The sequence below is a fragment of the Carassius auratus genome, unplaced genomic scaffold (assembly GCF_003368295.1).
Source record: "Carassius auratus strain Wakin unplaced genomic scaffold, ASM336829v1 scaf_tig00214790, whole genome shotgun sequence".
Lineage (NCBI taxonomy): Eukaryota > Metazoa > Chordata > Actinopteri > Cypriniformes > Cyprinidae > Carassius > Carassius auratus.
Genome location: NW_020527805.1, coordinates 35113 through 54160, shown reverse-complemented (window position 1 = coordinate 54160; position 19048 = coordinate 35113). Strand labels below are relative to the sequence as shown.

Here is a 19048-nt window from a genome sequence, read left to right as displayed (position 1 = left end):
CAGCAGGACTTGTACTTAAACAGCTTTAAAGCACAAATCCCCTTTACATACAAGGAATACAGCTTGGGAAGTTCCAATTTCTTTTTTGGGGTATATTGGATCGCTAAAACTCTTATTAATGTGATGTTAATATATACATGGTCGAACACGTAAACATAATAATATGTATTTAACTTTTACACAACAAGTTTTTGTGAGAATATAAGCAAAACCGGAATGTTGTCGTTTAAATTATTTTTTACTTATGATTAACAAAACCCTATTCAAGACTTGGTATCTTCCACTCGCCAGCTGATCGGCCTCGACTCCCGGTGCGGTCCGTCGGACTGTACGCGGCCGTTAATTTCTTGAATTTTGTCAAAAATTACATCGAATTCATAGAAACGGCCGCTCGTGTCCGCGTCTTTCACTTCTTATGCTTTGTTTTCAGCTCGGGGATTTCGTTGTAAAGCGTTTTTGATTAAACGTCGAGCCGAGGAATTCCCGCAAAAGCGTTAGGCCGCGAGCGGATCCCCGGTGTTTCCCGCAGAAACCTGCCGCCTTCACATCGCCACCATGGGGGACACAGGAAGCGAGCGCAGCAAGCCGCCTAGTATTCCTCCCCGCTGCCCTTGTGGATTTTGGGGGTAAGATGATTAATTTTACACGTGAGTATACCTGTGCGCCGAATTAGATGTGGACACGGCGAAAAATGTGAATGAAATGTGAAGTGTTTGTTGTTCATTGTTGTAGGCCGATGGATGGGGGTGGGGAACAACCACTCCTGTTTTTCACATCCACAGCTGCTGTTTCCCCTCGAACACGCATAAGACTCATACATCCATCAAACACACATTGCATTTAAATATCCAGGCTCATCTAAAGCAGATTTGGGCGATTTGGTGGTTTTTAACGAGCCTTGTGAGCTGGACTGACAGATCACTCATTTCCTACTGTCCTCTGTCACAATCATTGGCTGAGTTTGAAAGCCTTATCTTCACAGCTTTTTTGGGCATTATAGATTGCATAATGTTCGTTTTGTATTCAGAAAACTTATGGATTGTTTGTAGCATTTTAGACCGTTTGCAGATTAATTTTTTTGGCATCTTTCTTTGTTATTTTGATTCGGTTCATCATTTTATTTTTTATTTACATTTTTTTGGCTGTATTTGAAATCTAGCGTCCTGCCTACTTAGGCAACATTTAAGTTGACAATCATTTTTGGATTGTATTTCAGAACCTAGTAAGATGGCTACCTAGATAGCTTTTTAGGGCATTACAGGTGACATTATGAGACATGCATTTCAAAACATTGTGTGTAGGCTTCCTAGACCAAGGGGGTTTCAATCTTTTAGAGGCTACAATCCTAGAATAAAAAAAAAGCAGCTCTCTTTTTGTGTGTGTGTGTGTGTAAATGATCAAGTTTATGCTGTGAATCATTAATGTTTATAAATATATATATATTTTTCTATTGCATTATTGCACCATTTTCCTACTGGATTATTTATGCATTTGTATTTTTTTTTTTTTTTTTTTTTTTACACTTATTATTATTTTAGAATGCCTTTTTAACACTGCGTTTCTGTAAACTTTTCCACTGAACCCTAGCACTCCCTTGCGGCCCCTTTGGGTCCCTTTGCCCCAATTTGAAAACTCTTGTCCTTGACAACATTTTGGGATTTTTTTTTCCTTCTTACCTAGACCACATTTTGAACATTTGATGCACAGTTCTGAAGCCTTAAAATTAGGGCTGCATGATTTATCGAACACGATTTATCGCTATTGTCATGCACATTTTGTCATTAAAGCAGGTTCTGTGATAAGTCGTAAATCTCCGTCACCTGCTTTCAGGTGGAGCAATATTTTCTACACAGAGCCTTAGTTCTCTGACTAGCTATGCAAAATCTTTTTCATAATCGTAGAATTATGAAATTGCTTGCGATAATGAAAACTGTTTGTTTATCTTCTCTGTGAACTATGGCTCTGTGAAGTAATTCTGCTCCATCTGAGAGCACGTTGAAAATAGCACATTTAATAATGTTTTTTTACTACAAATTCACTTCATACCGTTAGTCAAGTGTTTGAAATAAATCCTTCAGTGAGATGATGTGGCTTCTTAAACAGAATAATTAAGGGCACACAGTATTTCATTGTATTCTAAGCAGTGATAAAGGCTATGTTGATTAGCATTTCATTCTAGATAAACTTTATTTCGATGAAAATTATAATAATAAAAAGTTGAATCAGTGAAAGCCGTTTAATCTGTTTATTCAGCTGTAGCAATAGGCATTTTCTGGATTCCTTCTTCGGGGCATATTTGGATTTTCGGATGGAGATTTACTGCTGATCACAGAACTGCTTCACTGAAAGTTACAAATGACAATCGCGGTTTCTGCCTAATCGCGATTTATTGTCTTTGCGATTTAATTTAGATTAATATTGCAGCCCTACTTAAAATGCTGTTCAGGTAGACACAGTCATCAAAGGCTAATGACAGTTTGCCTTTTCCTCGAGTGACACATCAGTCAGGGCTCTTCTTCAAGCATGTGTCAGACTCACAGGTGCAGTCATTTGACACTTCTAGCTGTCTGTGCTTTAAACAAATGTACCAGATCTGGGCAAGACCAAGACAGACCTCTGACAAGTGATCTTTCCACAGCTTTTTATTAGCCATTTGTCAATTTGCTTTCATTAGTAAAAAAAAAAAACAGATAAAGCAAAGGTTGGATCAAATGCTGATGTAACACCAGTAATTACATGTTACTTTGCTTGTGAATCAAGTGATTTGATCACTTTACCCCATAACTAAACTATTTTAAGAAAAGGCTTAATCTGACTTTTTTATTTTGTATATTAGATCGTAAATCGGTTGATAGGTCAGTGTTTCACAAAGGAGATTTAGGGAACTGAATGTGATAGAAATGCCTGCTAATTCTATGTGCATATCTTCATAATTGATTAATCAGTGGTGGATCAGTCACATCTGTCGACTTGTCATCCAGCAACCAATTAGAAGACCATTTTTGTCCACACATTCCAACAAAGCAAGGTTCACTGAACCAGTGTTGTGAGTTTGGGTTGAGACTACCTGTTTAGTGCAACTAGCCACAAAAAAAATGTCAGAATGCAATGTCATGCTTTATTGCAATATTAAATTAATGACCCAATTGAGTGCTGTCATTTGGTCAGAAGCATTCTCTGGAACAAAGTCAAGGTTTACCTCAATGTGTGTGTGTGTGTGTGTGTGTGTGTGTGAGAGAGAGTACATGGGTGTGTGTGTATTTTGTTAGATTAAAAATGATGACAAGTGATGAATAATCCACAAATTGGTCTTTTCATCTTTGTCATGATCCCTGTAGTATATGTCTTTGCTTTAAATGTCATGTTTGTGTGACTGAAACACTCCCAATAGATTGCAGCAGTGGTTTATTTTGGACTCTATTCAAGTGACAGTTGCTGTCATTGTAGATGCATACGAGGTTTGAAACGGGACGTTAACATGGCACATCATATCTGGCTTTTGATAGCTGTGTCCTGCAGATTTAAACCACAGCCCATCTTTATTCTGATTCCTTGACTGTTTTTCCCTTTCAGACTCCGACTTGAACAGGTTGACTGGTTTGCTTTGTGTATAGATTTACGAAATGATATAGTAAATGTCCTGAAAGAGGTGTATGTTGACTCAGCCTTGTAACATCAAAGTCCCAGTTTTCCTTTTTACTGTGATTTTTTTTATTTTATTTTATTTTTATAATTACTGCAGGTAGTGCTGGGCGGTAAACCGGTTAGTACTGAAAACCAGTGTAAATTTTCATTACGATATAAATTTTTAATAAACCGCCATACCAATGTATTTAATTACTCAACGTTCAGAATGAACGTTATGCTGCGCCGCGTCTGCGCGACACTGTTTCAGACAGACCCTTTACAATGTTGCAGCGACTGCGAGGCATGGTGAGGGTAAACTCAGCAGTGCTCTCGTGTTACGTTATAACGCCTGTTTCACACATACTTCATCTGCAGTGTGTATTGCGTGTTTTTTTTACGCACCCATGTTATCGGGTTCCAGCGTTCATACTGCACGAGGTTGCGGTCTGTTGTTTGGAGGTTTTTTGGTTTCCAAAAATCCGACGTCAACCAAACAACCATTTTATGCAAGTGCTGTCGGGCTAAAAGAACATCTTGGAATATCATTGTACACCTGATTATGCATTAAAAAAAACGTCATAAACCGGGAAACTGGCATAATTTAGAAAAAAAAAAACGTGATATAAATTTTTGTTCAAACCACCCAGCACTAACTGCAAGCTCCAAAGAAAAAAAAAAGTATGATAAAGTCCACTTGACAGAAAGCATACAGTAGTTTTATGTGATAAAGAGGCCAAGATCTCATTATTTGTATTATTCAGCAGCTCTCCTTTTGTACTCCATGAAAAATTAAATCATATGGGTTGGGAATGACATGAGGGTGAGTAAATCATGATTTGTAAAGTCAAGTTTGATTAATTTGTCATTGTTAAAGCTGTCCATTTTTGTGTGTCTTTGCTTTCTGCATTGTTTTCTTTGCAAAGACGGTATGTTGGTAGATGTTGTTTTAATGTTTATTGGTGTATTGGTGCATTTAAATGACCATGATTAAATGGAATTATTGTTATTGTTTAGTATGAAGCTTTGAGGAAGCATTAAACATTTTTAGTTTACAAATGGTTACAAAATCATTTAAGCCATTTTATAACAAATCCCTATTTAATTTTTAAATGCATTTAATAATTAGTCACCCAACCTCATAAACAGTTAAAGGGTTAGTTCAGCCAAAAATGAAAATTAGCCCATAAATTACTCACCCTGAAGTCATCCTAGGTGTATATGACTTACTTCTTTTAGACAAATTTAGTTGGAGTTATTTTAAAAATTGTCTTAGATCTTTCAGGCTGTTTGATGCCACTCAGTGGGTGTTTCACTCCATCGGTCCATGAGAATTTTAATAAAAAGCTCATCCAATAAAAAAGTGTCTCACAGTTGTAAACGAAGTAGTTTCAGGGTAATGACGTATGGAGGTCAGCTCATGCACATGCACGGCTCAGAAGTGACGTACGCGGAAACGCAACAGAAAGCTATAAACAAAACAATGGTCACTAATTACAAAACGAGGATTTCGATATAAGCTAAGACAATACTAGTTTTCCTTACAAGGACACTTTGCTTCCTTTGCTACTGTTAACAAATGTTGGTTTTACACTGACCTCATACGTCATCTGCTCGGAGCTGCTTCTGTTTTATAACTGAGCGCAAGCTAGATTAAAGTGATTATTACATTCTGAATATGGATATGTTTCTTACAAAAATGCATCAATTTGCTACAGAAGGCCTTTGTTCAACCCATTGGACAAAGCGTAAAACCTAGAAAATCAATACTTGAGGGAAAGGTTTCGGCTAACCTGTTGCATGTGTAAAAGCAGTCTCGAAACATGAGTGGTTCTTGCCTAAACCTTGTGTAGACTTGCCCAGCCAGTGTTGAATGGCACAGGCAAATGCAGCTCTGTTTTGATAACCAGTGTCAAGAAAAATACTTGAAATGTAAAACAACAGCACATCCTTCTATATATGGGTAATCTAATATGTAATTTCACTTGTTTTTGTTTACAACTGTATGAATGCAAACCAAAAGATCTAATTATTCATAGCAAAAATGTTTGATTTTAAAGTTGAATCAAAATCTGTACTGTTTAGGCTTGGGCGGTATCCAAATTTTGATACTGTCAAACCTCCTCCCTATTTTACTTAGGTTTTACTGTGAATAATAAAAAAAAATGACGTAAGGCTCAGACAGCATCACCAAACTGTTGGCTTGTGCCCAAACCGTTCAGAAACTGAATAACAAACACTAATACTGAAACAATGACAAAATAACATAAACATCCAGAACAGTTTTCACGCAGAGACGTGCACACAAATCAATTAAAATTAAATCGCACCACCCAAACAACTTTTCATAGCAAAGAGCAGCTTATTAAAAAAAGTGCAAATAGACCCACAACAGTCAACCAGAGTTGAATTAACATAAACATGGCAAGTGGCATCATATCTAGTCAAGGCAGCATTTTTCCACCAGAGAAGTGAGTCCTCGTCTCCTTGAGTAACTGGCCCAAAACAGTAGGCTGTTATTTCAGCTCCGATTCAGCTTCGATTAATCCTTGTCTCCCATATAAGTGCATTGTTTTTTTTTTTTAGTATGAAGGTATTGAAACTGATACCGTTGCTACTCTTAGATCCCGCGGTATACCATATTACCGTATTACCGCCCAAGCCTAGTACTGTTCCACAAAGACATTTCTTTATACGTGTAGATAGAGGGCGCTGCAGTTCAGAGGGGCTGAAGTGTGAAGGGCAGCAGTGGCGTTTCATTTTTCATCCCATTTCCGAACTTCCATCTGGCATCTTCCATTTTAACACCTGTTAGCACGTCGGTCTTGTCATTTTCAAGAATGCATTATCTTTTGGGAGGTGGTGCAGGCAGGGAATGAGTGTGGAGAGTGAGATCATCTGTTGTGTTTGGATCCACCGTCCCCTGTGATTCCCACAGAATGCTCTCATTACTGCTAAAGAAAGCCGTAACCAATTCAGTGTTACTTTATTTTTCTTTCAATGTAATTGCAGTAATATTAGACCTTGAACAGCAGTTACTTTTTAAAATATGCAACGTTCTCGTTGCTAGCTGAGTTGCTGCAGATGTTAACGTCACGTATACAGAGATGTGGTGGTTTATGTGTGTATTCAGTTATTAGGTAGGACTTCACATGCTGGTGAATAGATGCTAAGAGTCTGGAGTGTCCTGTTTGAGTGAATCGATACATTTGGATCAGTCAAAACGGCCCCCGAATCTGAATTGCTTTTTAATAGCATTTGAGACTTTGAGTATGTTTGTAGATATAGCATCATCTTTTGAAGAGACATATTTGCTGTTTTTGAAAAACTTTTTAATTATATAAAACAATAATAAGTAAAACATTAAAATGGTAATATTGTTTTGTTTAGTATGTAGTTAGAGCCAATTATTGGCAGGTGGGTTCATTCTGTAGGAAGCACGGCATCAATAACGTCTCTGAATTAGATTCGGTGTTATTTAGTTAAATGGCTTGATTAAGGGTGTGATGATTGGGCTGTTTCCTCATTTCATAAGCCTTAATTACAGATGACATTTAACAGAAGATGTCAGATTAATCCGGAGAGAGGCCGCTTGATTGAGCTGGAGTCATGTGACTGAGGAAGACCATGCATGCACACACACACACACATAAAAAAAGTTGCATTTCCTGAAAATATCTAAAAGTTTGGCTGCACAATAGGGATGCACAATCATGATTTTTCATGGCCGATTCTGATACAGATTTTTTTACAATCACCTTTAATCAATCACCTTTATTTATATAGTGCTTTAAACAAAATACATTGCGTCAAAGCACTGAACAACATTCATTTGGAAAACAGTGTCTTAATAATGCAAAATGATAGTTAAAGGCAGTTCATCATTGAATTCAGTTATGTCATCTCTGTTCAGTTGAAATAGTGTCTGTTTTTATTTGCAATCAAGTCAATGATATCGCTGTAGATGAAGTGACCCCAACTAAGCAAGCCAGAGGCGACAGCGGCAAGGAACCGAAACTCCATCGGTGACAGAATGGAGAAAAAAACCTTGGGAGAAACCAGGCTCAGTTGGGGGGTCAGTTCTCCTCTGACCAGACGAAAACCAGTAGTTCAATTCCAGGCTGCAGCAAAGTCAGATTGTGCAGAAGAATCATCTGTTTCCTGTGGTCTTGTCCTGGTGCTACTCTGAGACAAGGTCTTTACAGGGGTTCTGTATCTGGGGCTCTAGTTGTCCTGGTCTCCGCTGTCTTTCAGGGCAGTAGAGGTCCTTTCTAGGTGCTGATCCACCATCTGGTCTGGATACGTACTGGATCCGGGTGACTGCAGTGACCCTCTGATCTGGACACAGACTGGATCTGGTGGCCACGGTGACCTCGGAACAAGAGAGAAACAGACAAATATTAGCGTAGATGCCATTCTTCTAATGATGTAGAAAGTACGGTGTTATGTGAAGTGTTTCCGGTTCCGGTTTACCTAATTAATGCAGCCTAAAAATCCTTTAACGGATTTGGATATTAAAAGCATATTAGTATGTTATGTGTATGCCAGGTTAAAGAGATGGGTCTTTAATCTAGATTTAAACTGCAAGAGTGTGTCTGCCTCCCGAACAATGTTAGGTAGGTTATTCCAGAGTTTAGGCGCCAAATAGGAAAAGGATCTGCCGCCCGCAGTTGATTTTGATATTCTAGGTATTATCAAATTGCCTGAGTTTTGAGAACGTAGCGGACGTAGAGGAGTATAATGTAAAAGGAGCTCATTCAAATACTGAGGTGCTAAACCATTCAGGGCTTTATAAGTAATAAGCAATATTTTAAAATCTATACGATGTTTGATAGGGAGCCAGTGCAGTGTGGACAGGACTGGGCTAATATGGTCATACTTCCTGGTTCTAGTAAGAACTCTTGCTGCTGCATTTTGGACTAGCTGTAGTTTGTTTACCAAGCGTGCAGAACAACCACCCAATAAAGCATTACAATAGTCTAACCTTGAAGTCATAAATGCATGGATTAACATTTCTGCATTTGACATTGAGAGCATAGGCCGTAATTTAGATATATTTTTGAGATGGAAAAATGCAGTTTTACAAATGCTAGAAACGTGGCTTTCTAAGGAAAGATTGCGATCAAGTAGCACACCTAGGTTCCTAACTGATGACGAAGAATTGACAGAGCAGCCATCAAGTCTTAGACAGTGTTCTAGTTTATTATAAGCAGAGTTTTTTAGGCCCTATGATTAACACCTCTGTTTTTTCTGAATTTAACAGTAAGAAATTACTCGTCATCCAATTTTTTATATCGACTATGCATTCCATTACAAGCAAACTGGTCGATACCGATTTCCGATTTTTCCTTTATTTATTTTTATCTTAAAGCAACAAACAAAAAAGAAGGAAAGTGTGCATAAATAAGATGTTTATTTGGTATTTAATAGGCCAAACTGGCTTTTGGCTATTGAAAAACAATAACCATCTGAAATTGCACAATAAGTAGCCTACATTCAATACAAACACAGATGGTACAGACATCAGCATTTAGCTTTTGTTTTTGAATTGGGTTGAAACTACATAGAACTGGCCTTAAATTAAAAGATTTACTGTAACCATGTGGAATTAAAGGCAATAACTGCATAGTTCTACAATCCAAACAACACAATCAACACACATTCAATAAGATGTTTCTTAATCAGCATTCAGTATTTTAGTTTTGGTTTGAAAAAATATATATCTTTACCAGGGAGACTAAATAAAATTATGCTATATAAATATATTATTCCAAAATGTTAAAATTAAATAATGTTGATGCGAATAAAACAAAGATGCAACGTGTTTCATTCATCCAATTAAAAAACAAAGTAGGGTAATGATTCACATATTTTTTAACTTGAGCTAATGAAATTTGAATAACTGTTGTCTAAAGTTAAAAAAATATAGATGTGAATCATAACCCTAAATTTTTTTAATTAGATGAATGAAGCACTTACATTTTTTTTTAAGTGTGCTACAGCAGGTGATTTTTAAATCAAATTAAGTCTGTTATTTTAAGGTAAAGTAAAAATAATCATCCTATCCAGAACTGACGTTTACTTCTGGCTTTTCAAACGTGTATGCAATTCTACTTTACAAAAAAAAATGCTTATTTTGTACGCCAGTACACCAACGGCTAATCGCTTTCAGACGTGTAGCTATGCACTTCCAGTGCTGAACGGCTGCCCGTGTCCTGCGCACAGATTTGGAAACACTTCCACACAAATTACATGATAGCGAATGATTACAATGTAGTCTGTGCACGCGAGCGCACTTCTGGAAAAATTGGCCGAAAAAAGACCAAAAACCGGTATATGGCCGGTCAACCGGTGCATCCCTACTGCACAATGTGGGTAAATGTCATGCATGTTAGAGTTAAAGTGTTTGTGTTTTTGTGTGTGGGTATGTGCTTTGTTCTCCCCAACTGAAGTTGAATGCATTTTAAACATTATTGGTTTTAATGCAATCATTTACCACTTTCTTAATTTTTCTTTTACACAACCATTTACACAACAGCTGCATAATATATTAGCAAGTATCTTGTTTGTTACTACTAGCTCTCATCATGTAGCTTTAATTACTGATAATCACTTTCTTTTTGGATCATTAGCCAGCAAATCCTTGGTGAACATAGCAAGGGTAATGAAAGTTGCAAGTATGGAGTGTAGGTTTAATTATCGATTCATGTGGCTGTTCAAAATATCCTCACCCACAGATTCTTTTGTACGTTACATTTTGGATTTGATCAAAAGTGGTGATGTATCATTGGTTGTCGAATTGTAGACTTTATAATTAGTTTAATCTTCCACCCATGCAATCTATTCTGGCTGATTTGTGGACCAGTTTTTTGTTGGTGGGCTTTATTGCATTGATCAGCCAGTCATAATATGTCAGTGACAATCATTATAATCAGCACTGTCAAAAACAACTTTCCAACCTTTTTATTCCTCATACACACACAGATGCCCCAGTGGTGTGTTCATGTAGTGATGTGCTCTTCAAGACTCTAATGTGCGCACATCTTCTTAATATTTATTATTCCTACCCACAATGCCCTGCTCTCTCCCCATGCTTCCTTCCGCCTCCTTGATTGGGTGCTGATTATGATTGCTCTTGATTGTGCTGAAGAAGGTCTGTTGATGTTGTTTTCATTGGTAACCTGTGTCATCCTGGGAGACAGTTTCAAACGTGTGCAGGAAGTGCAATGGCTGTTTGCGTGTGTGTAAAGTAAAGTGTTTGATGTCACCACCCTCAGACTGCAAGCAAAGAACAGTGAAGAGCTCTCCACTGAAGAGGCCTCTGAGGCTTTGTTCACACTGCAAACAATTCCCATTTGTTTTTCAAATGTCCCCACTAAAATAGCTTATTAAATAGGTATTGCTCTTGTGTTGGGGAAAACTTGATTGCAAGCCATAGGGTTGTTTGTTTTGTGAGCAAATAGTTTTTTCAAGACTTTTTGAGTTCTTTTCAGTGAGTCAGAAGAACTGGTTCTAAATCAAATTCACTTCTACACACCTTTATCCAGTAATCACAAACAATTGGAAAGGTCATGCAGGAAATGCATTGGATAAAGTATGGGAACCCTTTAATTTGTTTGTTCTGTTTTTCTTTTTTTTTGTATTGAAATCTGTACGAAGAATTATGGAATTTCTCTATATAGATATTCAAGGGAACATCTTCTTTCTATCCTTTTTTCTCTCCAGGTCCAGCAAAACCATGAACCTATGCTCCAAATGTTTTGCTGGTAAGTGACTTACATCACATGGTCTATATAATCACAGTTATACTTGAATCAGTGTGTCTGAACTGTGTTTGAGTGATGCTCTGTCTGTTCTCTCCCTCAGACATACAGAAGAAACCACCAGACGAGGACTGCACTCCAGAGCCCGCCCCCAGCTCAAGCAATAGCCAATCAGCAGTCTTCTGTAACGAGACGAGCAGCAGCAGTAGCCAAACCCAGTCCTCCAAGCCAGCCAGCTCTGAAGAGCCCTCGACAGAAGCCACGCCTCTTCCTGCACAGGACGGTGAGGACACACAAATTCTGTCTTCAAATAACTGAGATGACATTTCAACGCTTGTTGCATCTGGTCTCAGATGGGCCCTTATTTTTTTAATATCACACAGCAGTCATAGAGAATGATAGACCACTGCAAGATAATACTGCAGTTGAAGACAACCTGAAAATCTGAATCCTTTGAGATCTAGACCAGTGGTTCACAAATGGAGGGTTGCAGGGAAAAACGCTTCTAAATAGCAACACCAAGGTCATGGGTTTGATTTCCAGGGAACACATGAACTGATAAATGCAATGTATATATAGTTTCGAATAAATGCATCTGCCAAATGCATAAATCTAAATCTTATATCATTCTCTCTCTCCCAGAAGTCTCCAGTACAGACACAGCTCGCGGCACGCTATCCACTCCTACAAAACGACCCTGCGACTCAGGTACACCTCACCACTGTTCTGTATGTGCGTGTGTCTGCCAGCTTTTAATAATCGTCTAGCACATCACACCACTGAGGAACGGAGTTGTAAATCTACAGCAGCAAATGAATGTGGTTAGACTCAAAGCATCTGTTTGAAGGTAATCAGGTGTTGCAAATTACACAAGTTAACTTTCTCCGTAAGTTAACATAATTGATTTATTCTTTTTTGTATACATTTTTTGTGAATCAATGCAAAAATGTTTCATTACTTTACATTCTTTCCACCTCTCCATCCACAAAAAGTAAGAGTTTTAAAGCTCTAAAACCACTGGAAGCTCTGGTTTATACTGAATAACCAAGGGCAGAGAGAGCTAAATCAGTAGAGTAGAAGCTTTGGTCAAACCATGTGTATTTGCAAATTTTCTGCCACCTCTGACATCCCTCTGCAGTGGGTCCAAGTTATACCCGCTTCTTAGAACTGGGTGCTATGGCGATATATTTAGAGATAACACATCTGAAGCATGCACAGAAAGTCGCCCCTCAGACAGCTTGTGATTACAGATTTAGTTCTCTTTTGTGGCTAATTTTATTTTATCTGGTCAAATATACATGAAATGATGTCAGAATGCACTTGCATCTTGGTTAGTATTTACATAAACACAGCTGGCTATGACACAAATTGATGTGGACCAGGATGTTACATCTGTGCATTAGGTTTTAAAGGGACAGCAGCCTAATTTACATGCTGCTGTCTATGTTGTTAATGTTATATATCTACAATTAACTGTTTTGTTACCAACATTTTTTAGATATCATCTTTTGTGTTCAACAGAAGAAAGAAAATCTTATAGGTTTGGAATAAGTGGAGGATGAGTTAATCATGGCAGGATTCTACTATTGAATAGACTTAATGAACCTGAAAAATGTATTGTAAAGTTTGAGAAATGTAATTATTCATATTCTGAATCATAATTTTTTTGGATGAGTGGGAACACCATTCAGAACAACTTGGCACACACTTAGTAAGGCCTACATCCTTTAAATCTAAAACAGCAATGCACTTGCAACTACATAAGTGTGTGTGTTGTGTGTTCAGCCTCAGGATCGGAGAGCGAGTCGTCTCCAGAGAAGCGTGTTCGTGTCGGTGAAGCCTCATGTTCTGAAGATTCTCCACGAGTTCCCAAGCAAAAGAACCGTCGGCGGTGCCATCGCTGCCAAACCAAACTGGAGCTCGTACAACAGGAGCTGGGGTCCTGTCGCTGTGGTTAGTATGGCCGTCATCTTGTGGCTTGTCGTCTGTGAGATGATGTGACAAAACTGTAATGCTTCCTGATTCGCACGCCTGAAATCTGGACAGCTTTGTTGATGGCAACGAAAGTCTTTAAGTTGTCACATCACATCACTAGTTCTGAGACGTGTAGAATAATGTAAATGATGGGCTTTCCAATTCTGCCGATTCCGTGTGGGTTTGTTCATTCCTTAACTGACATTTAGCAATTTCAGCAAGAATGTTTCGATCTCTACAGAAGTAAAGGAGTACATTTTAACCCCCCTCGGCCATTTAAATGTTAGACTCTAACTGTAGGTAATGAAATAAAGGAGCATTTAAACATGATTGTGCCATTAACATCAGTCCTCCTGGCTGTGCTAGTTATTTTTTGTCTTGTTTTGTTCAACTGAAGGTGGTATTGTAAGTCATCAGTCTAATGACAATTCCCGCTGCTCTGCTAATACACTTATGAATCTGTCTGTTCCCGTGACAGCTCGCATCTGAGTCATTATCCCACCGGGGTTCATCTCAGACAGGACTCCTGCAGTTATTTGATGCTGAAAACTCTGCCGCATTTTCATCCTATGGTTAGGAAATCTGTTTTGATGTACAGTAACGGATAATAACCTGTGGTCCAGTGAGCAAGTAATTGAATTAACAGAATTATTCAAACTAGGGATGCACCAAAATGAAAATTCTGGGCCAAAGCGAAGCTGAGAATTCAGGATGTACTTCGGCGTAAACCGAGACCGAAAATGCTTTTCAATAATAGTTTATTTTTTATTTTTATTAAATGATATAAAATAGTTTTGTAAGACTTTAACTCAATTTGAATGATACTGGATTTAAAAAATACAAGCCAATTAAATAATCACACTTTAATTGAAAGTAAAACAATAAAATTGGACAGAAAATATAGTAATATTAAATGTCAAATTGGTTATTTTTAAGTTCTATGCAACAGAATCAGATTTAACTGAATGTTTTAGTCCAACAAAGCTATTACTATAGGAGCATGTGAGCAGAGCATAGCATCAGGAGAGGGTAGCGTCATTTTACCAGCGCCGCCCAGTACAGCTTTACTACACCATGTTACAGCAGTAGCACCATTGAAACAGGAACAAGTGTGCTACATAGAACTTTCCTGTCAGCACCTTATTTGAGCGGACCCTGATTTTCCAGTGAGCATTCAGATGGGCCAAGAACCAAAACCTTAGAGAGGAATATTAAGCGGAGCGTCTCACCATGCAGTGAGTACTGCTAGAGGGAGAGTGAAACCTGCAAGCTGAACTACTGCGCTGTGCTGCACGCCATATCATTTCAGCTGATATTTTCAGTTGTTATTCTCTTTTGGCCGATGATTTTAGGCACATCCCTAGGTCAAACGAGAAAATTTACTCACCCTCAGGTCATCCCAAATGTAGGTGTGTTTGTTTCTTCATCAGAATATTTAGCATTGTATCACTTGCTCACCGTTGGATCTTCTGCAGTGAATGGGTGCCGTCAGTATGAGAGTCCAAACAGCTGATAAAAACATCACAATAATCCACAAGTGATCCACAAACTCTCCAATCCAGCAGTTAATGTATTGTGAAGTGAAAATCTGCATGCTTGTATCAAATGAATCCACCCTTAAGGTGTTTTTACTTTAAACTTTTGCTTCTGTCCAAAACACAAGTCCACAGTTCATAATATTGGTTTCTCTAGTGAAAAATTCCATCCCATGTTGTCCTCTCACATGAAAATCCACTGACATATTTGTTTAGAACTGTTTACACTAATAAATGGTGCTTGATCTGTATATATTTCTCTCCTGATTGATTTCCTGATGACGGTCTCTGGAAAAAGCTATATTTTGGATCAAGGATTCATTTTAGACAGAAGCGATGGTTTTAAGATAAAACCTTCTTTGTGATGGATCTATTTCTGTTGATAGACTGGAGTGGTGTGGATTATTGTGATGTTTGGACTCTCATTCTGACGGCACCCATTCACTGCAGAGAATCCATTTATGAGCAAGTGATGGAATGCTACATTTCTCCAAATTTGTTCCCATAAAGAAACAAACTGAGAGTGGGTAATTTTTCAGCTAGTTTTTGTTTTTCGGTAAAGTACTCCTTCAAGTGTTTGACTGATTCAGACCTCTGCTAATCGATTTTATTTGTTAATATGAACCGCCTCCAATTGAGTGAATCTTTCATGAATTGGGCAGCACATTATGCTTTGTTCATGGTTGCATGCAGTCAGTGAGAACAACGCTGCACAATGTTTTTCTTTCTCATCAGACAATTCAAAAGCTGACAACTCATCTACAATATAAATGCACATTTTTGACCATGTGGCTGCAGCTTCAGCGACGTCGCTCCTGAATAGCACTACATGATGCACTGGTGTGTGCAGTGCCGTGCAGCTCTTCTGTGGCTGCAGTAATTGAAAAATTGTAAGCTTTTAATCATCTCTGACTCATTAAAAACACCATGTGTATTAATGAATATATTAAACTGCTTAACAAGACTCTCTTCTTAATGAGGCTCTTAGGATGGAATGGATCCTCCTCCGTGTGCAGATCTGGTTTTTATTTACTTGGAAATGAGCTCAGATCACAGTTTTTACATAAGACGTCTGAATAGACTACATAGAATTATAATAATATATAATATACAAAAAATGCTATTTTTTCTATTATTATTTGTATAATGTACTTACATTTTTACTAAACATTATTTTATCAAAAAAAAAATATTTAATTTGTTTCAAAAAAATTGCTTTTCGTTTTAGATTTTGTTTCATATTATTTTTCTTTTAAATAAAACGAATAGCACTTTTGTGCTAATACATTTCCTTTATTTTATTTGTTTTCAAATTATAATTTTTTTTTTGTTTTGAATTAATTTAATATCTTGTCATAGCTTCTATCATAGCTAAGCTACAAACACCATGAATGCACAATTATTTTTATACAGACTGAACACTAAATTGAGAACTGAAATTAGATTTGGAGTGGGGAAAAAATGGCAAAAACACAGTAAAGAGGTTTGCACTGAAGGATAGACCCAAGTAATATCTAGCTTTAGGATATCATCGAGACTTGGAGGATTAGCTCTTTTTCAATTGTTCCAGTTGTAAGCACCTCCAACAACACCTTCATCATGCCAGTGTTGCACTGCATTGGCAAGCACCACTAAAATCCTTTTCTTTTTGCTTAGAAATGATCGGAGCTCCTTATAATCGCTGTGCCAGCTCTCCGGCATTAATTTTAAAAAGCCATCACTTCAGCTGGGTTAACAGTGACGTAATTGGTGACTTTTCAGAGCCATTCCTGATGTCTTAAAGAGGCGGCGTGTGTGGGAAGCAAAATGTGCTCTCAAGCATGCTGTTAAAATACGTTAAACTGAGGGTCACGTGCTGAGCTATTAAAATCAACCTTGAGCAGATTATACAACACTTTCATCTCATTTTGATCGCTCTCCCTCTCTCTCTCGTCTTCAGGTTATGTGTTCTGCATGTTGCACCGGTTGCCGGAGCAACACAACTGTATGTTTGACCATCTGGGCCGTGGCCGAGAGGAAGCCGTGCTGAAGATGGTTAAACTGGACCGCAAGGTGGGCCGAACCTGCCAGCGCATCGGAGAGGAGTGCTCTTGAACGCCCCGCTGCACACATATACACACACACACCAACACACACACACACACGCTTATCCACCGCCCACATGACTCACTTACCTGTTAGTGGCATCTTTTTTCCTCACAACACATCTCGGAGGACCTACACCCCTGCTTGACCTCTGACCTGTGACCCCATCAGTAGCCTTGTGCTCATCACACACAGGCGACCCGCACAGCCTTAACTTTCTGTTATCTGTCCCTCCACACACCCAAACGCAGGTCAGCAGGTCAAACGAATTTGCCGGTCTGTACTTGGGAGAACTGCTCTCGTCTCAGAGGCTGCGATCGACTCCAGGGGAAACACATCGATCGATCGAGACCTCTGGGAACTCCTGCTCCAGCGTTCCGATGACAGACACTGTCCGAGGGAAGGGGGGTGACCTGGATCAAACAAGTCCCCTCCGTCCCGAAAAAAATAAATAAAAAAAAGGCCCGGTATAGCTCTGACGCAGCTCGAGCCGACAGGCCGCATCAGAGCCGTGCCGTTTTATTTGTGTACACTCACACTCACATATGCACTTACAGCTGTGTTTTCATATGCTGTTCGGCACGAGGGCCGAGGCGAAATCAGACGGTACCCTTCGGTTTGGGTTCGGTTGGGAAAGGGCAGCCCACAGCTCATCTGAGAACTAGTTTGTTCAGGTCTGAATAATCACACTCTGTAACCTCGTACGACTCCCATCAGATTGCCTCTTTTAAAGATCTCGGTGGCTTTTTTTTTTCTTTTTTCTCTCAGTTTCTCTCCTTCATGCTCACTAGTTCCTGTACTTATTTCCTGCCTGCTCATGCTAACCTTTCTTTCTATATTCTCTTGATTCATTCACTCTTTTTGGTTCTTTCCTTCCCTCCCTCACATGCGTTATGGAGGGATGTGTTCAGCTCTGGTGGGAACGTGGAAGGCGGAGTCTCAATTTACCGGCGCAGTTTTTTTGTTTTGTTTGAATTTTTTTTTTTTTACTTTAACTGGTTTTCTGTTGAGATGTCGACATGGACAGAACTGAAGAAAAAAGATGAATATTGTGTATCTTAAGAAAAATCCTTATTTAACCTCCTTTGTGTTTCTGGTTAACTCTCACTCTAAGCATAGAGCTGCATTACTTTGCCCTTTTTAGGTTAACATAAAAAAAAACATACAAAAAAAACGAAGATATGGATAAGATAAATTTCTGTAGCCTTTCTTTTTTGTTTTCTTGTTTTCCTTTTCCTTTCCTCTTTTGCTGAAAAAGAATAAAATTGGATTAGAGGATGTATGGTGTGCTTTTCATTTTTACTATATTAAAGTGTGATTTTCATTTATATACACAGAGCTTGTGCAAAAACATGTTGATTTATACAGCTGAAGAACAATTCATAAATATACTAATACACTACCATTTAAAGTTTGGGGTCAATAGGTTTTTATTTACTTTTAGTGACTAGAAAGTAAAAAATATAACAGCATTTATTTGAAATCGAAATCTTTATTAGAACTATTAAACACTTTCTCTTCAAAAAACTAAATGTACTGACCCAAAATTTGAGTAAGTGGTGAAGCTGTAATTCTTCAATAAAGGTTTTCTCTTTAATAAATTATTACAACAGACCGTTTATGTGCAGGAGATTCTAAAAGAAAAAGAGCTTGAAAATGCAGGTCAGAGCTCGATTTGGAACCGGGCCGATAATAATTCTCTTTTTTTTTTTTATGTGGTTAGAAAAATTGTTAACCAACACAAGCCAAATGTGAATTCCTTTGACAAATAGGTTAGCTGTAAAGGCTGGAAGCACAGCCGCAGGACAGACAGAAATTAGTGGGCTGGAGGAATGGCTTCATGAATTCTCCTGGATGAAATGAACACCTGTGACCCAGTTTCAACAAAACCTGCATCAGGAGCCCCGCAAACATGGGTCTGACGGTGACCATTCATAAAGCGCTGCTGTTTAAGGTCAGTGATGTGAAATCTGTGGTTGAGAAGCTCTGATCCTGGATCACATGAGCACAGTGGACCTACGGTGGTCTGGAAGCTATGAGCTCATAATGACAGTCTGAAACCAGAGG

The 19048-nt window shown here is 38.4% G+C and overlaps 1 protein-coding gene across 3 annotated transcripts; it reads left to right on the top strand.

The window, feature by feature from the left end:
- The first annotated feature begins 277 nt into the window (after positions 1-277).
- On the top strand, positions 278-18142 carry LOC113092958 (AN1-type zinc finger protein 3-like). 3 transcript variants are annotated; one of them, XM_026258762.1, is made up of 7 exons: positions 281-328; positions 431-626; positions 11350-11390; positions 11491-11670; positions 12030-12095; positions 13173-13340; positions 16836-18142. In XM_026258762.1, the coding sequence occupies exons 2-7, from the start codon at positions 556-558 to the stop codon at positions 16988-16990; spliced, it is 681 nt and encodes a 226-aa protein (XP_026114547.1). In that variant the 5' UTR covers positions 281-328; positions 431-555; the 3' UTR covers positions 16991-18142. The 3 variants fall into 3 exon arrangements, with proteins under 3 accessions (XP_026114548.1, XP_026114546.1, XP_026114547.1); XM_026258763.1 differs by having other exon boundaries at positions 278-647; XM_026258761.1 differs by having other exon boundaries at positions 279-626.
- Positions 18143-19048: the final 906 nt, after the last annotated feature.